The sequence below is a fragment of the Lepisosteus platostomus genome, chromosome 9 (assembly GCF_059453375.1).
Source record: "Lepisosteus platostomus isolate fLepPlt1 chromosome 9, fLepPlt1.hap1, whole genome shotgun sequence".
Lineage (NCBI taxonomy): Eukaryota > Metazoa > Chordata > Actinopteri > Semionotiformes > Lepisosteidae > Lepisosteus > Lepisosteus platostomus.
Window position 1 is genome coordinate 2,228,343 of NC_142619.1, and position 20,053 is coordinate 2,248,395.

The 20,053-nt window shown below is 50.6% G+C and overlaps 1 protein-coding gene across 1 annotated transcript in view; it reads left to right on the forward strand.

Moving 5' to 3' along the window:
- Nucleotides 1–20,053, forward strand: part of shank1 (SH3 and multiple ankyrin repeat domains 1) — a 118,634-nt gene that overhangs the window by 27,954 nt on the left and 70,627 nt on the right. Inside the window, exons 2-7 of the mRNA XM_088646418.1 lie at nucleotides 742–1,329; nucleotides 12,942–13,145; nucleotides 13,691–13,762; nucleotides 14,653–14,761; nucleotides 14,892–15,043; nucleotides 18,578–18,745. Coding sequence (XP_088502544.1) covers nucleotides 805–1,329; nucleotides 12,942–13,145; nucleotides 13,691–13,762; nucleotides 14,653–14,761; nucleotides 14,892–15,043; nucleotides 18,578–18,745 — 1,230 coding nt within the window. The 5' untranslated portion in view covers nucleotides 742–804. The remainder of the gene's footprint in view (nucleotides 1–741; nucleotides 1,330–12,941; nucleotides 13,146–13,690; nucleotides 13,763–14,652; nucleotides 14,762–14,891; nucleotides 15,044–18,577; nucleotides 18,746–20,053) is intronic.

A 20,053-nucleotide genomic window follows, 5' to 3' on the forward strand; every position in this document is an offset into this window, starting at 1 on the left:
CCCCTCTCTCTCTCAGTGCAGTGTTAATGTACTGGAGTGTCCAGTCAGTGTGTCTGTATGAACCCCTCTCTCTCTCAGTGCACTGTTAATGTCCTGGAGTGTCCAGTCAGTGTGTCTGTATTAACCCCTCTCTCTCTCAGTGCAGTGTTAATGTACTGGAGTGTCCAGTCAGTGTGTCTGTATTAACCCCTCTCTCTCTCAGTGCACTGTTAATGTCCTGGAGTGTCCAGTCAGTGTGTCTGTATTAACCCCTCTCTCTCTCAGTGCAGTGTTAATGTACTGGAGTGTCCAGTCAGTGTGTCTGTATTAACCCCTCTCTCTCTCAGTGCAGTGTTAATGTACTGGAGTGTCCAGTCAGTGTGTCTGTATGAACCCCTCTCTCTCTCAGTGCAGTGTTAATGTACTGGAGTGTCCAGTCAGTGTGTCTGTATGAACCCCTCTCTCTCTCAGTGCAGTGTTAATGTACTGGAGTGTCCAGTCAGTGTGTCTGTATTAACCCCTCTCTCTCTCAGTGCAGTGTTCATGTACTGGAGTGTCCAGTCAGTGTGTGTGTATGAACCCCTCTCTCTCTCAGTGCAGTGTTAATGTACTGGAGTGTCCAGTCAGTGTGTGTGTATGAACCCCTCTCTCTCTCAGTGCAGTGTTCATGTACTGGAGTGTCCAGTCAGTGTGTCTGTATTAACCCCTCTCTCTCTCAGTCAGTGTCTATATTAACTCTGAGTTTTTCTCTCTTTATTTCAGTGTCTCTCTCTCTCCTGGTATGAGGTCAAGGGGGTTCCTGCTGTCGCCGTGCCTGCGGTCGCCATGACGATGCCGCTGAGCCCCCTCTCCAGCGATGAGGAGCAGCAGAGGATGCTGGGAAGTTACCAGGACGACGAAGACGACGACGACGACGACGACGACGACGGAGAAGGAGAGGAAGGGGAGGAGCTAGAGGAAGGGGTGGGGATCGAGGGCGAAGAGGAGGAAGAGGGGCCGGCGATTGGAGAGGGCGGGGCAGGAGAAGCAGAAGGGGAGGAGTCTGACAGCGAGGAGGAGGGGGAGGAGGAGGAGGGGCCAGCGCCTGGCCAATCGCAAGCCGGGAAGGAGGGGCCGCCGCGCCAATCGGCGAATATGATTGGACGAGCCGGGCCGGGGGCCGGCCGACCCAACAACCCGGGACATTACAACCCCCACTCGAACCCGGGGCCGGGACAGGGCAGCGGCTCCAACCCGTCCACGGGGGCCCGGAGGCTGAGGGACCGCAGCCTGAGCACGGCGCCCCCCCTGGAGGACGCCCACGTCAGCATGATGGTGTTCAGAATCGGGATACCGGACATCAAGCAGACGGTGAGCTGGGGGCCCGATGCGTTTGACCGGTCCGGCTCGTTAGCCAGGTGGGGGGGGGCGCAGGTTGTTCATTACCGGGGTGCGCTGGAGCTTCCGATCTCTCGTCCCGCGCAGAGGCGATTCTCTCGGGCCCTCTGTGTCTCCCCAGCTCCGTCCTCCCTCTCCGTGTCCCCGACGTCGTCGATCTGTGGTGGTGTTTGCACCGCAGTGTCCTGCTTCCCTGCCACGGCTTTATCCTAACGAGCTGCGTCCCTGTCCCTGTCCTCTCTCTCTGTATCTATCCTTCTCTCTCCCTCTGTCCCTGTCCTCTCTCTCTGTATCTATCCTTCTCTCTCCCTCTGTCCCTGTCCTCTCTCTCTGTATCTATCCTTCTCTCTCCCTCTGTCCCTGTCCTCTCTCTCTGTATCTATCCTTCTCTCTCCCTCTGTCCCTGTCCTCTCTCTCTGTATCTGTCCTTCTCTCTCCCTCTGTCCCTGTCCTCTCTCTCTGTATCTATCCTTCTCTCTCCCTCTGACCCTGTCCTCTCTCTCTGTATCTATCCTTCTCTCTCCCTCTGTCCCTGTCCTCTCTCTCTGTATCTATCCTTCTCTCTCCCTCTGTCCCTGTCCTCTCTCTCTGTATCTATCCTTCTCTCTCCCTCTGTCCCTGTCCTCTCTCTCTCTGTATCTATCCTTCTCTCTCCCTCTGTCCCTGTCCTCTCTCTCTGTATCTATCCTTCTCTCTCCCTCTGTCCCTGTCCTCTCTCTCTGTATCTATCCTTCTCTCTCCCTCTGACCCTGTCCTCTCTCTCTGTATCTATCCTTCTCTCTCCCTCTGTCCCTGTCCTCTCTCTCTGTATCTATCCTTCTCTCTCCCTCTGACCCTGTCCTCTCTCTCTGTATCTATCCTTCTCTCTCCCTCTGTCCCTGTCCTCTCTCTCTGTATCTATCCTTCTCTCTCCCTCTGTCCCTGTCCTCTCTCTCTGTATCTATCCTTCTCTCTCCCTCTGTCCCTGTCCTCTCTCTCTCTGTATCTATCCTTCTCTCTCCCTCTGTCCCTGTCCTCTCTCTCTCTGTATCTATCCTTCTCTCTCCCTCTGTCCCTGTCCTCTCTCTCTGTATCTGTCCTTCTCTCTCCCTCTGTCCCTGTCCTCTCTCTCTGTATCTATCCTTCTCTCTCCCTCTGACCCTGTCCTCTCTCTCTCTGTATCTATCCTTCTCTCTCCCTCTGTCCCTGTCCTCTCTCTCTCTGTATCTATCCTTCTCTCTCCCTCTGTCCCTGTCCTCTCTCTCTCTGTATCTATCCTTCTCTCTCCCTCTGTCCCTGTCCTCTCTCTCTGTATCTATCCTTCTCTCTCCCTCTGTCCCTGTCCTCTCTCTCTGTATCTGTCCTTCTCTCTCCCTCTGTCCCTGTCCTCTCTCTCTCTGTATCTATCCTTCTCTCTCCCTCTGTCCCTGTCCTCTCTCTCTGTATCTATCCTTCTCTCTCCCTCTGTCCCTGTCCTCTCTCTCTGTATCTGTCCTTCTCTCTCCCTCTGTCCCTGTCCTCTCTCTCTGTATCTATCCTTCTCTCTCCCTCTGTCCCTGTCCTCTCTCTCTCTGTATCTATCCTTCTCTCTCCCTCTGTCCCTGTCCTCTCTCTCTGTATCTATCCTTCTCTCTCCCTCTGTCCCTGTCCTCTCTCTCTGTATCTATCCTTCTCTCTCCCTCTGTCCCTGTCCTCTCTCTCTGTATCTATCCTTCTCTCTCCCTCTGTCCCTGTCCTCTCTCTCTCTGTATCTATCCTTCTCTCTCCCTCTGTCCCTGTCCTCTCTCTCTGTATCTATCCTTCTCTCTCCCTCTGTCCCTGTCCTCTCTCTCTGTATCTATCCTTCTCTCTCCCTCTGTCCCTGTCCTCTCTCTCTGTATCTATCCTTCTCTCTCCCTCTGTCCCTGTCCTCTCTCTCTGTATCTATCCTTCTCTCTCCCTCTGTCCCTGTCCTCTCTCTCTATATCTGTCCCTCTCTCTCCCTCTGTCCCTGTCCTCTCTCTCTGTATCTATCCTTCTCTCTCCCTCTGTCCCTGTCCTCTCTCTCCCTCTGTATCTATCCTTCTCTCTCCCTCTGTCCCTGTCCTCTCTCTCCCTCTGTATCTATCCTTCTCTCTCCCTCTGTCCCTGTCCTCTCTCTCTGTATCTGTCCTTCTCTCTCCCTCTGTCCCTGTCCTCTCTCTCCCTCTGTCCCTGTCCTCTCTCTCTGTATCTATCCTTCTCTCTCCCTCTGACCCTGTCCTCTCTCTCTGTATCTATCCTTCTCTCTCCCTCTGTCCCTGTCCTCTCTCTCTGTATCTGTCCTGCTCTCTCCCTCTGTCCCTGTCCCTCTCTCTCCCTCTGTCCCTGTCCTCTCTCTCCCTCTGTATCTATCCTTCTCTCTCCCTCTGACCCTGTCCTCTCTCTCTGTATCTATCCTTCTCTCTCCCTCTGTCCCTGTCCTCTCTCTCTGTATCTATCCTTTGGGTTATTCTCTCTTAGTCCTTCACTCTTCCTGTATCCCTCTTTTCTCTCCCTCCCTCTCTCTCAGTATCTAATCCCTGCACATTAAGACTGTTCTACATGTCATCTAATTCGCCCTCAATAAGCACTAATTGCTGTTTAATTGTGTCTTAATGAGATCAGGGAGAATCATGCGACAGACACACAAACCAAGAGAATCAGTGGGAAAAGACCGGAAATTTTCCCTGGCAGAGAGCCTCACCATCTCCCACACTCAATGATTCACACCGACAGACTCACACGGCACAAACTCACAGCTCACACACACTGTACAGCACAGACACACACAGGTCACACACACACAGTACAGTACAGACACACAGCTCACACACACAGTACAGCACAGACTCACAGCTCACACACACTGTACAGCACAGACACACAGTTCACACACACACTGTACAGGACAGACACACACAGCTCACACACACAGTACAGCACAGACTCACAGCTCACACACACTGTACAGGACAGACACACAGCTCACACACACTGCACAGCACAGACACACAGCTCACACACACAGTACAGCACAGACACACAGCTCACACACACAGTACAGTACAGACACACAGCTCACACACACAGTACAGGACAGTGAGAGAGAGACAGGTACTGAGAGAGGAGAGAGACAGGAGAAAGAGAGACAAGGACAGAGACAGGGGAGGGAGAGTGAGAGAGACAAGGACAGAGGCAGGGACAGAGAGGAGAGAGAGACAGGGGAGAGAGAGACAGGGACAGAGAGAGGCGAGAGAGAGACAGGGACAAGGAGAGACAGGGACAGAGAGAGAGAGAGACAAGGAGAGAGAGGTGAGAGAGAGAGAGACAGGGACAGAGAGAGGAGAGAGAGACAAGGGACAGAGAGAGACAAGGGACAGAGAGAGATGGGAGAGAGAGACAGGGACAGAGAGGCGAGAGAGAGAAGCAAGGAGAAAGTCAAGGATTGAGAGAGGCTGGGAGAGAGAAAACAAGTGAGACAAGGGAAGGAAAGACAGAGATCTGGGGGGAGGGGGACTTCTCCCTAAAGACCTCATTAAATACTGCTTAACCCCCCTACTGGTGCCTCAGCATTTACCCTGCAGATCATTTCTGGAGGACAGAGAGGAGAGAGAGAGGGAGAGTAGGAGGGCAGTAACAGAGAGGGATGGATCATTAGCAACACTCTTCAATATTGCATAAATATTTACAGCACGGTATTGGTCTCCCTGGCAAAACTAAAACAGGACTCAACCTGTTTTCCGATGTCAGGAAGCTCGGCACAGTCCGGAGGCGCCTGCGTTTGGGAAACATTGGAGTCTGGGACAGCTCCAACTGGGACACCCCCACTCCACCCCTCCACACCCCCCCTCCCCAGAGCAGCCCGGAGTGCAGACACCTGCCAAACTGCCCCTCAGCCACACAGAACCCCCTCTCCTGTCCCACGGCCATCAGAGCTGAATAATTCAGGCGCTCAGGAGCTCAGGGAGAGACCAGCAGGCTCAGCAACACTCAATAACCAGCACCCATGATGGGTACAGGCTCCCCAGCAGAGAAAGATGAAGAGAGACCCACCATCAATAACCAGCTCACACCAGACACACCCACTATCAATAACCAGCTCACACCAGACACGCCCACCATCAATAACCAGCTCACACCAGACACACCCACTATCAATAACCAGCACACACCAGACACGCCCACCATCAATAACCAGCTCACACCAGACACACCAGACACGCCGACCATCAATAACCAGCTCACACCAGACACGCCCACCATCAATAACCAGCACACACCAGACACGCCCACCATCAATAACCAGCACACACCAGACACGCCCACCATCAATAACCAGCACACACCAGACACGCCCACCATCAATAACCAGCTCACACCAGACACGCCCACCATCAATAACCAGCTCACACCAGACACGCCCACCATCACTAACCAGCACACACCAGACACGCCCACCATCAATAACCAGCTCACACCAGACACGCCCACCATCACTAACCAGCTCACACCAGACACGCCCGCCATCAATAACCAGCTCACACCAGACACGCCCACCATCAATAACCGGTACACACCAGACACGCCCACTATCAATAACCAGCACACACCAGACACACCCACCATCAATAACCAGCGCACACCAGACACGCCCACCATCACTAACCAGCACACACCAGACACGCCCACCATCAATAACCAGCACACACCAGACACGCCCACCATCAATAACCAGCTCACACCAGACACGCCCACCATCAATAACCAGCTCACACCAGACACGCCCACCATCACTAACCAGCTCACACCAGACACGCCCACCATCACTAACCAGCACACACCAGACACGCCCACCATCAATAACCAGCACACACCAGACACGCCCACCATCAATAACCAGCTCACACCAGACACGCCCACTATCAATAACCAGCTCACACCAGACACGCCCACCATCAATAACCAGCTCACACCAGACACGCCCACCATCACTAACCAGCACACACCAGACACACCCACCATCAATAACCAGCACACACCAGACACGCCCACCATCAATAACCAGCACACACCAGACACGCCCACCATCAATAACCAGCTCACACCAGACACGCCCACCATCAATAACCAGCTCACACCAGACACGCCCACCATCACTAACCAGCACACACCAGACACGCCCACTATCAATAACCAGCTCACACCAGACACGCCCGCCATCAATAACCAGCACACACCAGACACGCCCACTATCAATAACCAGCACACACCAGACACGCCCACCATCAATAACCAGCTCACACCAGACACGCCCACCATCAATAACCAGCTCACACCAGACACGCCCACCATCAATAACCAGCTCACACCAGACACGCCCACCATCACTAACCAGCACACACCAGACACGCCCGCCATCAATAACCAGCACACACCAGACACGCCCGCCATCAATAACCAGCACACACCAGACACTCCCGCCATCAATAACCAGCTCACACCAGACACGCCCACCATCAATAACCAGCACACACCAGACACGCCCGCCATCAATAACCAGCTCACACCAGACATGCCCACCATCAATAACCAGCACACACCAGACACGCCCACTATCAATAACCAGCACACACCAGACACGCCCGCCATCAATAACCAGCACACACCAGACACGCCCGCCATCAATAACCGGTACATAAGCACAAGGCAGTGGTATTGTTAAGGTTTTTGATCAAGCTTATAGATCGGTGTTGTTTTGTCGGTTGTATTTGATGTATTATCACTATTATCGATCGGTGATATGGATCAGGCCCGTTGTCTGTTGGACAGGCAGTGGTAGTACTATAAATCCAGATTGTTCTGAGTTATTGCTTGGTTCTGTAGTGGAATCTCCTGGGATATGATATATAATTTTAGATATTGTAAGATTACAGTAATTACTCTGCAATCATTTCCCCATAATTATTGTTATTAAAAGACAGATTTCCTCCTCTCATGCTGCTCTCTTCTCCCTGTCTCTCTCTTCACCAGCGATTTTCACACACGTGTGCCATCCCATAATACTTGCTGGTTCTGCCTCCCAGGGCCCTTGCCAGGTGTAACCAAGGCAACCAGCAGCTTGCTTCACTAATGAATGAGTTGCCATGGCAATGAATTGGCTAGACGCACATGCTGAGAGAGAGGGGGGTTAAAACACTGCCTACTCCCAATGCAGAAAAAGCACTGTTACTGCTGTGACAGATACTACAGTACTACTGCTGCTCCTACTGTCACTGCTGTAGTTACTACCACTCTCACTACAGCTAGTAATACTGTTACTGCTGCTACAATACTACTGCTGCTCCTACTGTCACTGCTGTAGTTACTACCACTCTTACTACAGCTAGTAATACTGTTACTGCTGCTACAGTACTACTGCTGCTCCTACTGTCACTGCTGTAGTTACTACCACTCTTACTACGGCTAGTAATACTGTTACTGCTGCTACAGTACTACTGCTGCTCCTACTGTCACTGCTGTAGTTACTACCACTCTTACTACGGCTAGTAATACTGTTACTGCTGCTACAGTACTACTGCTGCTCCTACTGTCACTGCTGCTCCTACTGTCACTGCTGCTGTTACTACCACTCTTACTACGGCTAGTAATACTGTTACTGCTGCTGCAATACTACTGCTGCTCCTACTGTCACTGCTGTAGTTACTACCACTCTCACTACAGCTAGTAATACTGTCACTACTGCTACAGTACTACTGCTGCTCCTACTGTCACTGCTGCTGTTACTACCACTCTCACTACAGCTAGTAATACTGTTACTGCTGTTACAGTACTACTGCTGCTCCTACTGTCACTGCTGCTGTTACTACCACTCTCACTACAGCTAGTAATACTGTTACTGCTGCTACAGTACTACTGCTGCTCCTACTGTCACTGCTGCTGTTACTACCACTCTCACTACAGCTAGTAATACTGTTACTGCTGCTGCAATACTACTGCTGCTCCTACTGTCACTGCTGCTGTTACTACCACTCTTACTACAGCTAGTAATACTGTTACTGCTGCTACAGTACTACTGCTGCTCCTACTGTCACTGCTGCTGTTAATACCACTCTTACTACGGCTAGTAATACTGTTACTGCTGCTACAGTACTACTGCTGCTCCTACTGTCACTGCTGTAGTTACTACCACTCTTACTACAGCTAGTAATACTGTTACTGCTGCTACAGTACTACTCCTGCTCCTACTGTCACTGCTGTAGTTACTACCACTCTTACTACGGCTAGTAATACTGTTACTGCTGCTACAGTACTACTGCTGCTCCTACTGTCACTGCTGTAGTTACTACCACTCTTACTACGGCTAGTAATACTGTTACTGCTGCTACAGTACTACTGCTGCTCCTACTGTCACTGCTGCTCCTACTGTCACTGCTGCTGTTACTACCACTCTTACTACGGCTAGTAATACTGTTACTGCTGCTGCAATACTACTGCTGCTCCTACTGTCACTGCTGTAGTTACTACCACTCTCACTACAGCTAGTAATACTGTCACTACTGCTACAGTACTACTGCTGCTCCTACTGTCACTGCTGCTGTTACTACCACTCTCACTACAGCTAGTAATACTGTTACTGCTGTTACAGTACTACTGCTGCTCCTACTGTCACTGCTGCTGTTACTACCACTCTCACTACAGCTAGTAATACTGTTACTGCTGCTACAGTACTACTGCTGCTCCTACTGTCACTGCTGCTGTTACTACCACTCTCACTACAGCTAGTAATACTGTTACTGCTGCTGCAATACTACTGCTGCTCCTACTGTCACTGCTGTAGTTACTACCACTCTTACTACGGCTAGTAATACTGTTACTGCTGCTACAGTACTACTGCTGCTCCTACTGTCACTGCTGTAGTTACTACCACTCTTACTACGGCTAGTAATACTGTTACTGCTGCTACAGTACTACTGCTGCTCCTACTGTCACTGCTGTAGTTACTACCACTCTTACTACGGCTAGTAATACTGTTACTGCTGCTACAGTACTACTCCTGCTCCTACTGTCACTGCTGTAGTTACTACCACTCTCACTACAGCTAGTAATACTGTCACTACTGCTACAGTACTACTGCTGCTCCTACTGTCACTGCTGCTGTTACTACCACTCTCACTACAGCTAGTAATACTGTTACTGCTGTTACAGTACTACTGCTGCTCCTACTGTCACTGCTGCTGTTACTACCACTCTCACTACAGCTAGTAATACTGTTACTGCTGCTGCAATACTACTGCTGCTCCTACTGTCACTGCTGCTGTTACTACCACTCTTACTACAGCTAGTAATACTGTTACTGCTGCTACAGTACTACTGCTGCTCCTACTGTCACTGCTGCTGTTAATACCACTCTTACTACGGCTAGTAATACTGTTACTGCTGCTACAGTACTACTGCTGCTCCTACTGTCACTGCTGCTGTTACTACCACTCTCACTACAGCTAGTAATACTGTTACTGCTGTTACAGTACTACTGCTGCTCCTACTGTCACTGCTGTAGTTACTACCACTCTTACTACGGCTAGTAATACTGTTACTGCTGCTACAGTACTACTGCTGCTCCTACTGTCACTGCTGCTGTTACTACCACTCTTACTACAGCTAGTAATACTGTCACTGCTGCTACAGTACTACTGCTGCTCCTACTGTCACTGCTGTAGTTACTACCACTCTCACTACAGCTAGTAATACTGTTACTGCTGCTACAGTACTACTGCTGCTCCTACTGTCACTGCTGTAGTTACTACCACTCTTACTACAGCTAGTAATACTGTTACTGCTGCTGCAATACTACTGCTGCTCCTACTGTCACTGCTGCTGTTACTACCACTCTTACTACAGCTAGTAATACTGTCACTGCTGCTACAGTACTACTGCTGCTCCTACTGTCACTGCTGTAGTTACTACCACTCTTTCTACAGCTAGTAATACTGTTACTGCTGCTGCAATACTACTGCTGCTCCTACTGTCACTGCTGTAGTTACTACAACTCTCACTACAGCTAGTAATACTGTCACTGCTGCTACAGTACTACTGCTGCTCCTACTGTCACTGCTGTAGTTACTACCACTCTTACTACAGCTAGTAATACTGTTACTGCTGCTACAGTACTACTGCTGCTCCTACTGTCACTGCTGCTCCTACTGTCACTGCTGCTGTTACTACCACTCTTACTACGGCTAGTAATACTGTTACTGCTGCTGCAATACTACTGCTGCTCCTACTGTCACTGCTGTAGTTACTACCGCTCTTACTACAGCTAGTAATACTGTTACTGCTGCTACAGTACTACTGCTGCTCCTACTGTCACTGCTGTAGTTACTACCACTCTTACTACAGCTAGTAATACTGTTACTGCTGCTGCAATACTACTGCTGCTCCTACTGTCACTGCTGTAGTTACTACCACTCTCACTACAGCTAGTAATACTGTTACTGCTGCTACAGTACTACTGCTGCTCCTACTGTCACTGCTGCTGTTACTACCACTCTCACTACAGCTAGTAATACTGTTACTGCTGCTGCAATACTACTGCTGCTCCTACTGTCACTGCTGCTGTTACTACCACTCTTACTACAGCTAGTAATACTGTTACTGCTGCTACAGTACTACTGCTGCTCCTACTGTCACTGCTGCTGTTAATACCACTCTTACTACGGCTAGTAATACTGTTACTGCTGCTACAGTACTACTGCTGCTCCTACTGTCACTGCTGTAGTTACTACCACTCTTACTACAGCTAGTAATACTGTTACTGCTGCTACAGTACTACTCCTGCTCCTACTGTCACTGCTGTAGTTACTACCACTCTTACTACGGCTAGTAATACTGTTACTGCTGCTACAGTACTACTGCTGCTCCTACTGTCACTGCTGTAGTTACTACCACTCTCACTACAGCTAGTAATACTGTTACTGCTGCTGCAATACTACTGCTGCTCCTACTGTCACTGCTGTAGTTACTACCACTCTCACTACAGCTAGTAATACTGTTACTGCTGCTACAGTACTACTGCTGCTCCTACTGTCACTGCTGTAGTTACTACCACTCTTACTACAGCTAGTAATACTGTTACTGCTGTTAAAGTACTACTGCTGCTCCTACTGTCACTGCTGTAGTTACTACCACTCTTACTACAGCTAGTAATACTGTTACTGCTGTTACAGTACTACTGCTGCTCCTACTGTCACTGCTGTAGTTACTACCACTCTTACTACAGCTAGTAATACTGTTACTGCTGCTGTTGTAGTTCCTTCACATGAGAAGCTACCTGAATATGATTCAAGATTAATACATTATGAAAAAATAGACTTCAGTATTTCTCATTTAGAATATAAAACAATAATTATAAGTAATGTCTGATCTTGAACTTTGGAGTAGAAAAAAAAGAACTTGCGAAGGTTCCTGTCAAGCAACTCACTTGATCAATTAAGGATTCAGTTAGCTAACGAGCTCAGCTGTGCTGAAAGCAAGCATATGAAATATTTCCTGCGCAAGTCCAAGCTAGGACACACCTTGCTGAAGGCTCATGCCATGTCATCCTTCTGAAGAGCTGAGAACTGTAGTTTCCAGCCAGTCAGTGTGTCTGTATGAACCCCTCTCTCTCTCAGTGCAGTGTTAATGTACTGGAGTGTCCAGTCAGTGTGTCTGTATGAACCCCTCTCTCTCTCAGTGCAGTGTTCATGTACTGGAGTGTCCAGTCAGTGTGTCTGTATTAACCCCTCTCTCTCTCAGTGCAGTGTTAATGTACTGGAGTGTCCAGTCAGTGTGTCTGTATTAACCCCTCTCTCTCTCAGTGCAGTGTTAATGTACTGGAGTGTCCAGTCAGTGTGTCTGTATTAACCCCTCTCTCTCTCAGTGCAGTGTTAATGTACTGGAGTGTCCAGTCAGTGTGTCTGTATGAACCCCTCTCTCTCTCAGTGCAGTGTTAATGTACTGGAGTGTCCAGTCAGTGTGTCTGTATGAACCCCTCTCTCTCTCAGTGCAGTGTTAATGTACTGGAGTGTCCAGTCAGTGTGTCTGTATGAACCCCTCTCTCTCTCAGTGCAGTGTTAATGTACTGGAGTGTCCAGTCAGTGTGTCTGTATGAACCCCTCTCTCTCTCAGTGCAGTGTTAATGTACTGGAGTGTCCAGTCAGTGTGTCTGTATGAACCCCTCTCTCTCAGTGCAGTGTTAATGTACTGGAGTGTCCAGTCAATGTGTGTGTATGAACCCCTCTCTCTCTCAGTGCAGTGTTAATGTACTGGAGTGTCCAGTCAGTGTGTCTGTATGAACCCCTCTCTCTCTCAGTGCAGTGTTAATGTACTGGAGTGTCCAGTCAGTGTGTCTGTATGAACCCCTCTCTCTCTCAGTGCAGTGTTAATGTACTGGAGTGTCCAGTCAGTGTGTGTGTATGAACCCCTCTCTCTCTCAGTGCAGTGTTAATGTACTGGAGTGTCCAGTCAGTGTGTCTGTATGAACCCCTCTCTCTCTCAGTGCAGTGTTAATGTACTGGAGTGTCCAGTCAGTGTGTGTATTGACCCCTCTCTCTCTGGGCCTCTGTGTGCAGAAGTGTCTGAGGTTCAATCCTGATGCCACAGTGTGGACGGCGAAGCAGCAGGTGCTCTGCTCGCTGACGGAGAGTCTGAAGGATGTGCTGAACTACGGGCTGTTCCAGCCAGCCACCAACGGCCACGACGCCAAGTTCCTGGAGGAGGAGAGGCTGCTCCGCGACTACCCACAATCCTTTGAGAAAGGCGTGCCGTACTTGGAGGTGAAACATCACGAGAGTGAAACCAGTGTGTGAGAGTGAAACCAGTGTGTCAGAGAGAGTGTGTCTGTCAGTGTGTCAGAGAGAGTGTGTCTGTCAGTGTATCAGAGAGAGTGTGTCTGTCAGTGTGTCAGAGAGAGTGTGTCTGTCAGTGTGTCAGTGAGACTGTGTCTGTCAGAGTGTCAGTGTGTCAGAGAGAGTGTGTCTGTCAGTGTGTCAGAGAGAGTGTGTCTGTCAGTGTGTCAGAGAGAGTGTGTCTGTCAGTGTGTGAGTGTTCCAGTGTGTGAGTGTGTGTCTGACAGTGTGTGAGTGTTCCAGTGTGTGAGTGTGTGTCTGACAGTGTGTCTGTGTTCCAGTGTGTGAGTGTGTGTCTGACAGTGTGTGAGTGTGTGTCTGAGTGTGTCTGTGTTCCAGTGTGTGAGTGTGTGTCTGACAGTGTGTCTGTGTTCCAGTGTGTGAGTGTGTGTCTGACAGTGTGTCTGTGTTCCAGTGTGTGAGTGTGTGGGTGTTTATATTCTTGAAGTTTTATTCATCTGTTTTTCACACAGTTCCGGTACAAGACCCGGGTCTATAAACAGACCAACCTGGATGAGAAACAACTGGCTAAACTTCATACTAAGGTACTGTACAAACACACTGTCTCCCACACACTCTGTCTGTCTCCTCCAGACCAGTATGACCCCCTGTCTGTCTCCCCCAGGCCCGCCTGACCCCCTGTCTGTCTCCCCCAGACCAGCCTGACCCCCTGTCTGTCTCCCCCAGGCCCGCCTGACCCCCTGTCTGTCTCCCCCAGGCCAGCCTGACCCCCTGTCTGTCTCCCCCAGGCCCGCCTGACCCCCTGTCTGTCTCCTCCAGACCAGTATGACCCCCTGTCTGTCTCCCCCAGGCCAGCCTGACCCCCTGTCTGTCTCCCCCAGGCCAGCCTGACCCCCTGTCTGTCTCCCCCAGGCCAGCCTGACCCCCTGTCTGTCTCCCCCAGGCCAGCCTGACCCCCTGTCTGTCTCCCCCAGGCCAGCCTGACCCCCTGTCTGTCTCCCCCAGGCCAGCCTGACCCCCTGTCTGTCTCCCCCAGGCCCGTATGACCCCCTGTCTGTCTCCCCCAGGCCAGCCTGACCCCCTGTCTGTCTCCCCCAGGCCAGCCTGACCCCCTGTCTGTCTCCCCCAGGCCAGCCTGACCCCCTGTCTGTCTCCCCCAGGTCCGTATGACCCCCTGTCTGTCTCCCCCAGGCCAGCCTGACCCCCTGTCTGTCTCCCCCAGGCCAGCCTGACCCCCTGTCTGTCTCCCCCAGGCCCGCCTGACCCCCTGTCTGTCTCCCCCAGGCCAGCCTGACCCCCTGTCTGTCTCCCCCAGGCCAGCCTGACCCCCTGTCTGTCTCCCCCAGGCCAGCCTGACCCCCTGTCTGTCTGTCTCCCCCAGGCCAGCCTGACCCCCTGTCTGTCTCCCCCAGGCCAGCCTGACCCCCTGTCTGTCTCCCCCAGGCCCGCCTGACCCCCTGTCTGTCTCCCCCAGGCCAGCCTGAAGAAGTTCATCGACTACGTCCAGAGCAGCACGACAGAGAAGATGGCCAAGTTCCTGGACAAGGGGCTCGACCCCAACTACCACGACAACGACAGTGGAGGTAGGGGACCCCTCCCCCCGCAGCTGCAGCGGCGCCGTCAGCGCAGCGGTCTAGGGGAGCAGGGGGGGGCCGTGAGTCTGCGTTAACCGCCCCCTCCCTCCCTCCCTCCCTCTCTCCCTCTGCCCCGCAGAGACGCCCCTCTCCCTGGCGGTGCAGTCCGACCTGGGGGTGGACGGCATCCGGGTGCTGTGTCTGGGAGGGGCCCACATTGACTTCCGGTCCCGGGACGGCCTGACGCCCCTCCACAAGGCCGCCCGGGCCCACAACCACGCCGCCCTGCTGGTAACGACGCCGCTACTGCAGGGGCATGATTCGCGTCTCAGTCTCCCCTTACTGACTCCTCTCTCAGCTCAGGGTGCTTCATTGGCCCAATGAGTAACATCAGTGTTGCCAAAGCAAAACATATACAATTAACATAGAACAGAAATCTACAGACATTTACAATAAAGACTCAGTCCTGATGTATTTACATATAAACATATGGAGCATTACTGAGAGACAGGCTCCCTGTCTGTTCCTCAGGCTGGGACAGGAGATCACACACTGTATTATTATTATTGAGAGACAGGCTCCCTGTCTGTTCCTCAGGCTGGGACAGGAGATCACACACTGTATTATTATTATTGAGAGACAGGCTCCCTGTCTGTTCCTCAGGCTGGGACAGGAGATCACACACTGTATTATTATTATTGAGAGACAGGCTCCCTGTCTGTTCCTCAGGCTGGGACAGGAGATCACACACTGTATTATTATTATTGAGAGACAGGCTCACTGTCTGTTCCTCAGGCTGGGACAGGAGATCACACACTGTATTATTATTATTGAGAGACAGGCTCCCTGTCTGTTCCTCAGGCTGGGACAGGAGATCACACACTGTATTATTATTATTGAGAGACAGGCTCACTGTCTGTTCCTCAGGCTGGGACAGGAGATCACACACTGTATTATTATTATTGAGAGACAGGCTCACTGTCTGTTCCTCAGGCTGGGACAGGAGATCACACACTGTATTATTATTATTGAGAGACAGGCTCGCTGTCTGTTCCTCAGGCTGGGACAGGAGATCACACACTGTATTATTATTATTGAGAGACAGGCTCACTGTCTGTTCCTCAGGCTGGGACAGGAGATCACACACTGTATTATTATTATTGAGAGACAGACTCACTGTCTGTTCCTCAGGCTGGGACAGGAGATCACACACTGTATTATTATTATTGAGAGACAGGCTCGCTGTCTGTTCCTCAGGCTGGGACAGGAGATCACACACTTTATTATTATTATTGAGAGACAGGCTCGCTGTCTGTTCCTCAGGCTGGGACAGGAGATCACACACTGTATTATTATTATTGAGAGACAGGCTCGCTGTCTGTTCCTCAGGCTGGGACAGGAGATCACACACTGTATTATTATTATTGAGAGACAGGCTCGCTGTCTGTTCCTCAGGCTGGGACAGGAGATCACACACTGTATTATTATTATTGAGAGACAGGCTCGCTGTCTGTTCCTCAGGCTGGGACAGGAGATCACACACTGTATTATTATTATTGAGAGACAGGCTCGCTGTCTGTTCCTCAGGCTGGGACAGGAGATCACACACTGTATTATTATTATTGAGAGACAGGCTCGCTGTCTGTTCCTCAGGCTGGGACAGGAGATCACACACTGTATTATTATTATTGAGAGACAGGCTCACTGTCTGTTCCTCAGGCTGAGACAGGAGATCCCACACTGTATTATTATTATTGAGAGACAGGCTCACTGTCTGTTCCTCAGGCTGGGACAGGAGATCACACACTGTATTATTATTATTGAGAGACAGGCTCACTGTCTGTTCCTCAGGCTGGGACAGGAGATCACACACTGTATTATTATTATTGAGAGACAGGCTCACTGTCTGTTCCTCAGGCTGGGACAGGAGATCACACACTGTATTATTATTATTGAGAGACAGGCTCCCTGTCTGTTCCTCAGGCTGGGACAGGAGATCACACACTGTATTATTATTATTGAGAGACAGGCTCACTGTCTGTTCCTCAGGCTGGGACAGGAGATCACACACTGTATTATTATTATTGAGAGACAGGCTCACTGTCTGTTCCTCAGGCTGGGACAGGAGATCACACACTGTATTATTATTATTGAGAGACAGGCTCGCTGTCTGTTCCTCAGGCTGGGACAGGAGATCACACACTGTATTATTATTATTGAGAGACAGGCTCACTGTCTGTTCCTCAGGCTGGGACAGGAGATCACACACTGTACTATTATTATTGAGAGACAGGCTCACTGTCTGTTCCTCAGGCTGGGACAGGAGATCACACACTGTATTATTATTACTGAGAGACAGGCTCACTGTCTGTTCCTCAGGCTGGGACAGGAGATCACACACTGTATTATTATTATTGAGAGACAGGCTCACTGTCTGTTCCTCAGGCTGGGACAGGAGATCACACACTGTATTATTATTATTGAGAGACAGGCTCACTGTCTGTTCCTCAGGCTGGGACAGGAGATCACACACTGTATTATTATTATTGAGAGACAGACTCACTGTCTGTTCCTCAGGCTGGGACAGGAGATCACACACTGTATTATTATTATTGAGAGACAGGCTCACTGTCTGTTCCTCAGGGTGGGACAGGAGATCACACACTGTATTATTATTATTGAGAGACAGGCTCACTGTCTGTTCCTCAGGCTGGGACAGGAGATCACACACTGTATTATTATTATTGAGAGACAGACTCACTGTCTGTTCCTCAGGCTGGGACAGGAGATCACACACTGTATTATTATTATTGAGAGACAGGCTCACTGTCTGTTCCTCAGGGTGGGACAGGAGATCACACACTGTATTATTATTATTGAGAGACAGGCTCACTGTCTGTTCCTCAGGCTGGGACAGGAGATCACACACTGTATTATTATTATTGAGAGACAGACTCACTGTCTGTTCCTCAGGCTGGGACAGGAGATCACACACTGTATTATTATTATTGAGAGACAGGCTCGCTGTCTGTTCCTCAGGCTGGGACAGGAGATCACACACTTTATTATTATTATTGAGAGACAGGCTCGCTGTCTGTTCCTCAGGCTGGGACAGGAGATCACACACTGTATTATTATTATTGAGAGACAGGCTCGCTGTCTGTTCCTCAGGCTGGGACAGGAGATCACACACTGTATTATTATTATTGAGAGACAGGCTCGCTGTCTGTTCCTCAGGCTGGGACAGGAGATCACACACTGTATTATTATTATTGAGAGACAGGCTCGCTGTCTGTTCCTCAGGCTGGGACAGGAGATCACACACTGTATTATTATTATTGAGAGACAGGCTCGCTGTCTGTTCCTCAGGCTGGGACAGGAGATCACACACTGTATTATTATTATTGAGAGACAGGCTCACTGTCTGTTCCTCAGGCTGAGACAGGAGATCCCACACTGTATTATTATTATTGAGAGACAGGCTCACTGTCTGTTCCTCAGGCTGGGACAGGAGATCACACACTGTATTATTATTATTGAGAGACAGGCTCACTGTCTGTTCCTCAGGCTGGGACAGGAGATCACACACTGTATTATTATTATTGAGAGACAGGCTCACTGTCTGTTCCTCAGGCTGGGACAGGAGATCACACACTGTATTATTATTATTGAGAGACAGGCTCACTGTTCCTCAGGCTGGGACAGGAGATCACACACTGTATTATTATTACTGAGAGACAGGCTCACTGTCTGTTCCTCAGGCTGGGACAGGAGATCACACACCTCTCTCCTCACCCGTCTCCCCTCTCTCCCCTCTCCTCTCAGGCCCTGCTGGACCTGGGTGCCTCTCCGAACTACAAGGACCGCAGGGGTCTGACTCCTCTGTACCACTCCGCCATGCTGGGTGGGGACACGTCCTGCTGCGAGTCTCTGCTGTTCCATCGGGCCGCCATCGGCATCATGGACGAGAACGGCTGGGAGGAGGTTCACCAGGTACCGTCTCCCCTTCCCACAATTCCTTTCGCCAGGTTCTGCTGTCCAGCACCTGTTTGGCACCCAAGATCAGATACTCTTTTCCCCAGTGTCTGTGCTCTGCCTCCCTTTGTGTGTCTGTGCTCTTCTTTCTGTGTCTGGGCTCTGTCTCTCTGTGTGTCTGTACACTGTGTCTGTGCTCTCTCTCTCTGAGTGTGTCTGTACTCTGTCTCTCTGTGTGTCTGTACTCTGTGTCTGGGCTCTCTCTCTCTGTGTGTCTGTACTCTGTGTCTGTACTCTGTCTCTCTGTGTGTCTGTACTCTGTGTCTGGGCTCTCTCTCGCTCTGTGTTTGTACTTTGTCTCTCTGTGTGTCTGTGGTCTGTGCCTGTGCTCCGTCTCTCTCTTTGTATCTGTACTCTGTGTCTGTGCTCTGTCTGTACTGTGTGTCTGTACACTGTCTCTCTCTCTCTGTGTTTGTGCTCTGTGTCTGTACACTATCTCTCTCTGTGCTCTGTGCTCTGTGTCTTTATGTCTGTGCTCTATGTATCTGTACACTATCTCTCTGTGCTCTGTGCTCTGTGCTCTGTGTCTGTATGTCTGTGCTCTATGTATCTGTACACTATCTCTCTGTGCTCTGTGCTCTGCGCTCTGCGCTCTGCGCTCTGCGCTCTGTGCTCTGTGCTCTGTGCTCTGTGCTCTGTGTCTGTATGTCTGTGCTCTATGTATCTGTACACTATCTCGCTCTGTGCTCTGTGCTCTGTGCTCTGTGCTCTGTGCTCTGTGCTCTGTGCTCTGTGCTCTGTGTCTGTATGTCTGTGCTCTATGTATCTGTACACTATCTCGCTCTGTGCTCTGTGCTCTGCGCTCTGTGCTCTGCGCTCTGTGCTCTCTTTTCCCTCTGCCCTGCTGCCAATGCGTTTGAGACTGTTTTTCAGTTCTCTCACTCCTCAGTCCTCCATCTCTCTATCACACTCTCACTCTCGTCCCTGCCTGTCTCTTCACTGCTGTCTCCTCACCCTCCTCTCTCTCAGTGGATCGGGTGTGAAGAAGAGTCCGGGATGCAGTAGACACACCAGGTACTCATCCTGCCATCTGTCCACCCTTCCATCTCTCCATCCTCCCCATCTCTCCATCACAGCATCGCACTGTCACGCCCCACCTCTTTCAGGTAAAAGACCGAGCACAGAGTACATTGTCTGAGACACAGGATAGCCTGTCTGTCTGATGTTCTTATTGAATTACTGGAGTGTCCAGTCAGTGTGTCTGTATGAACCCCTCTCTCTCTCAGTGCAGTGTTAATGTACTGGAGTGTCCAGTCAGTGTGTCTG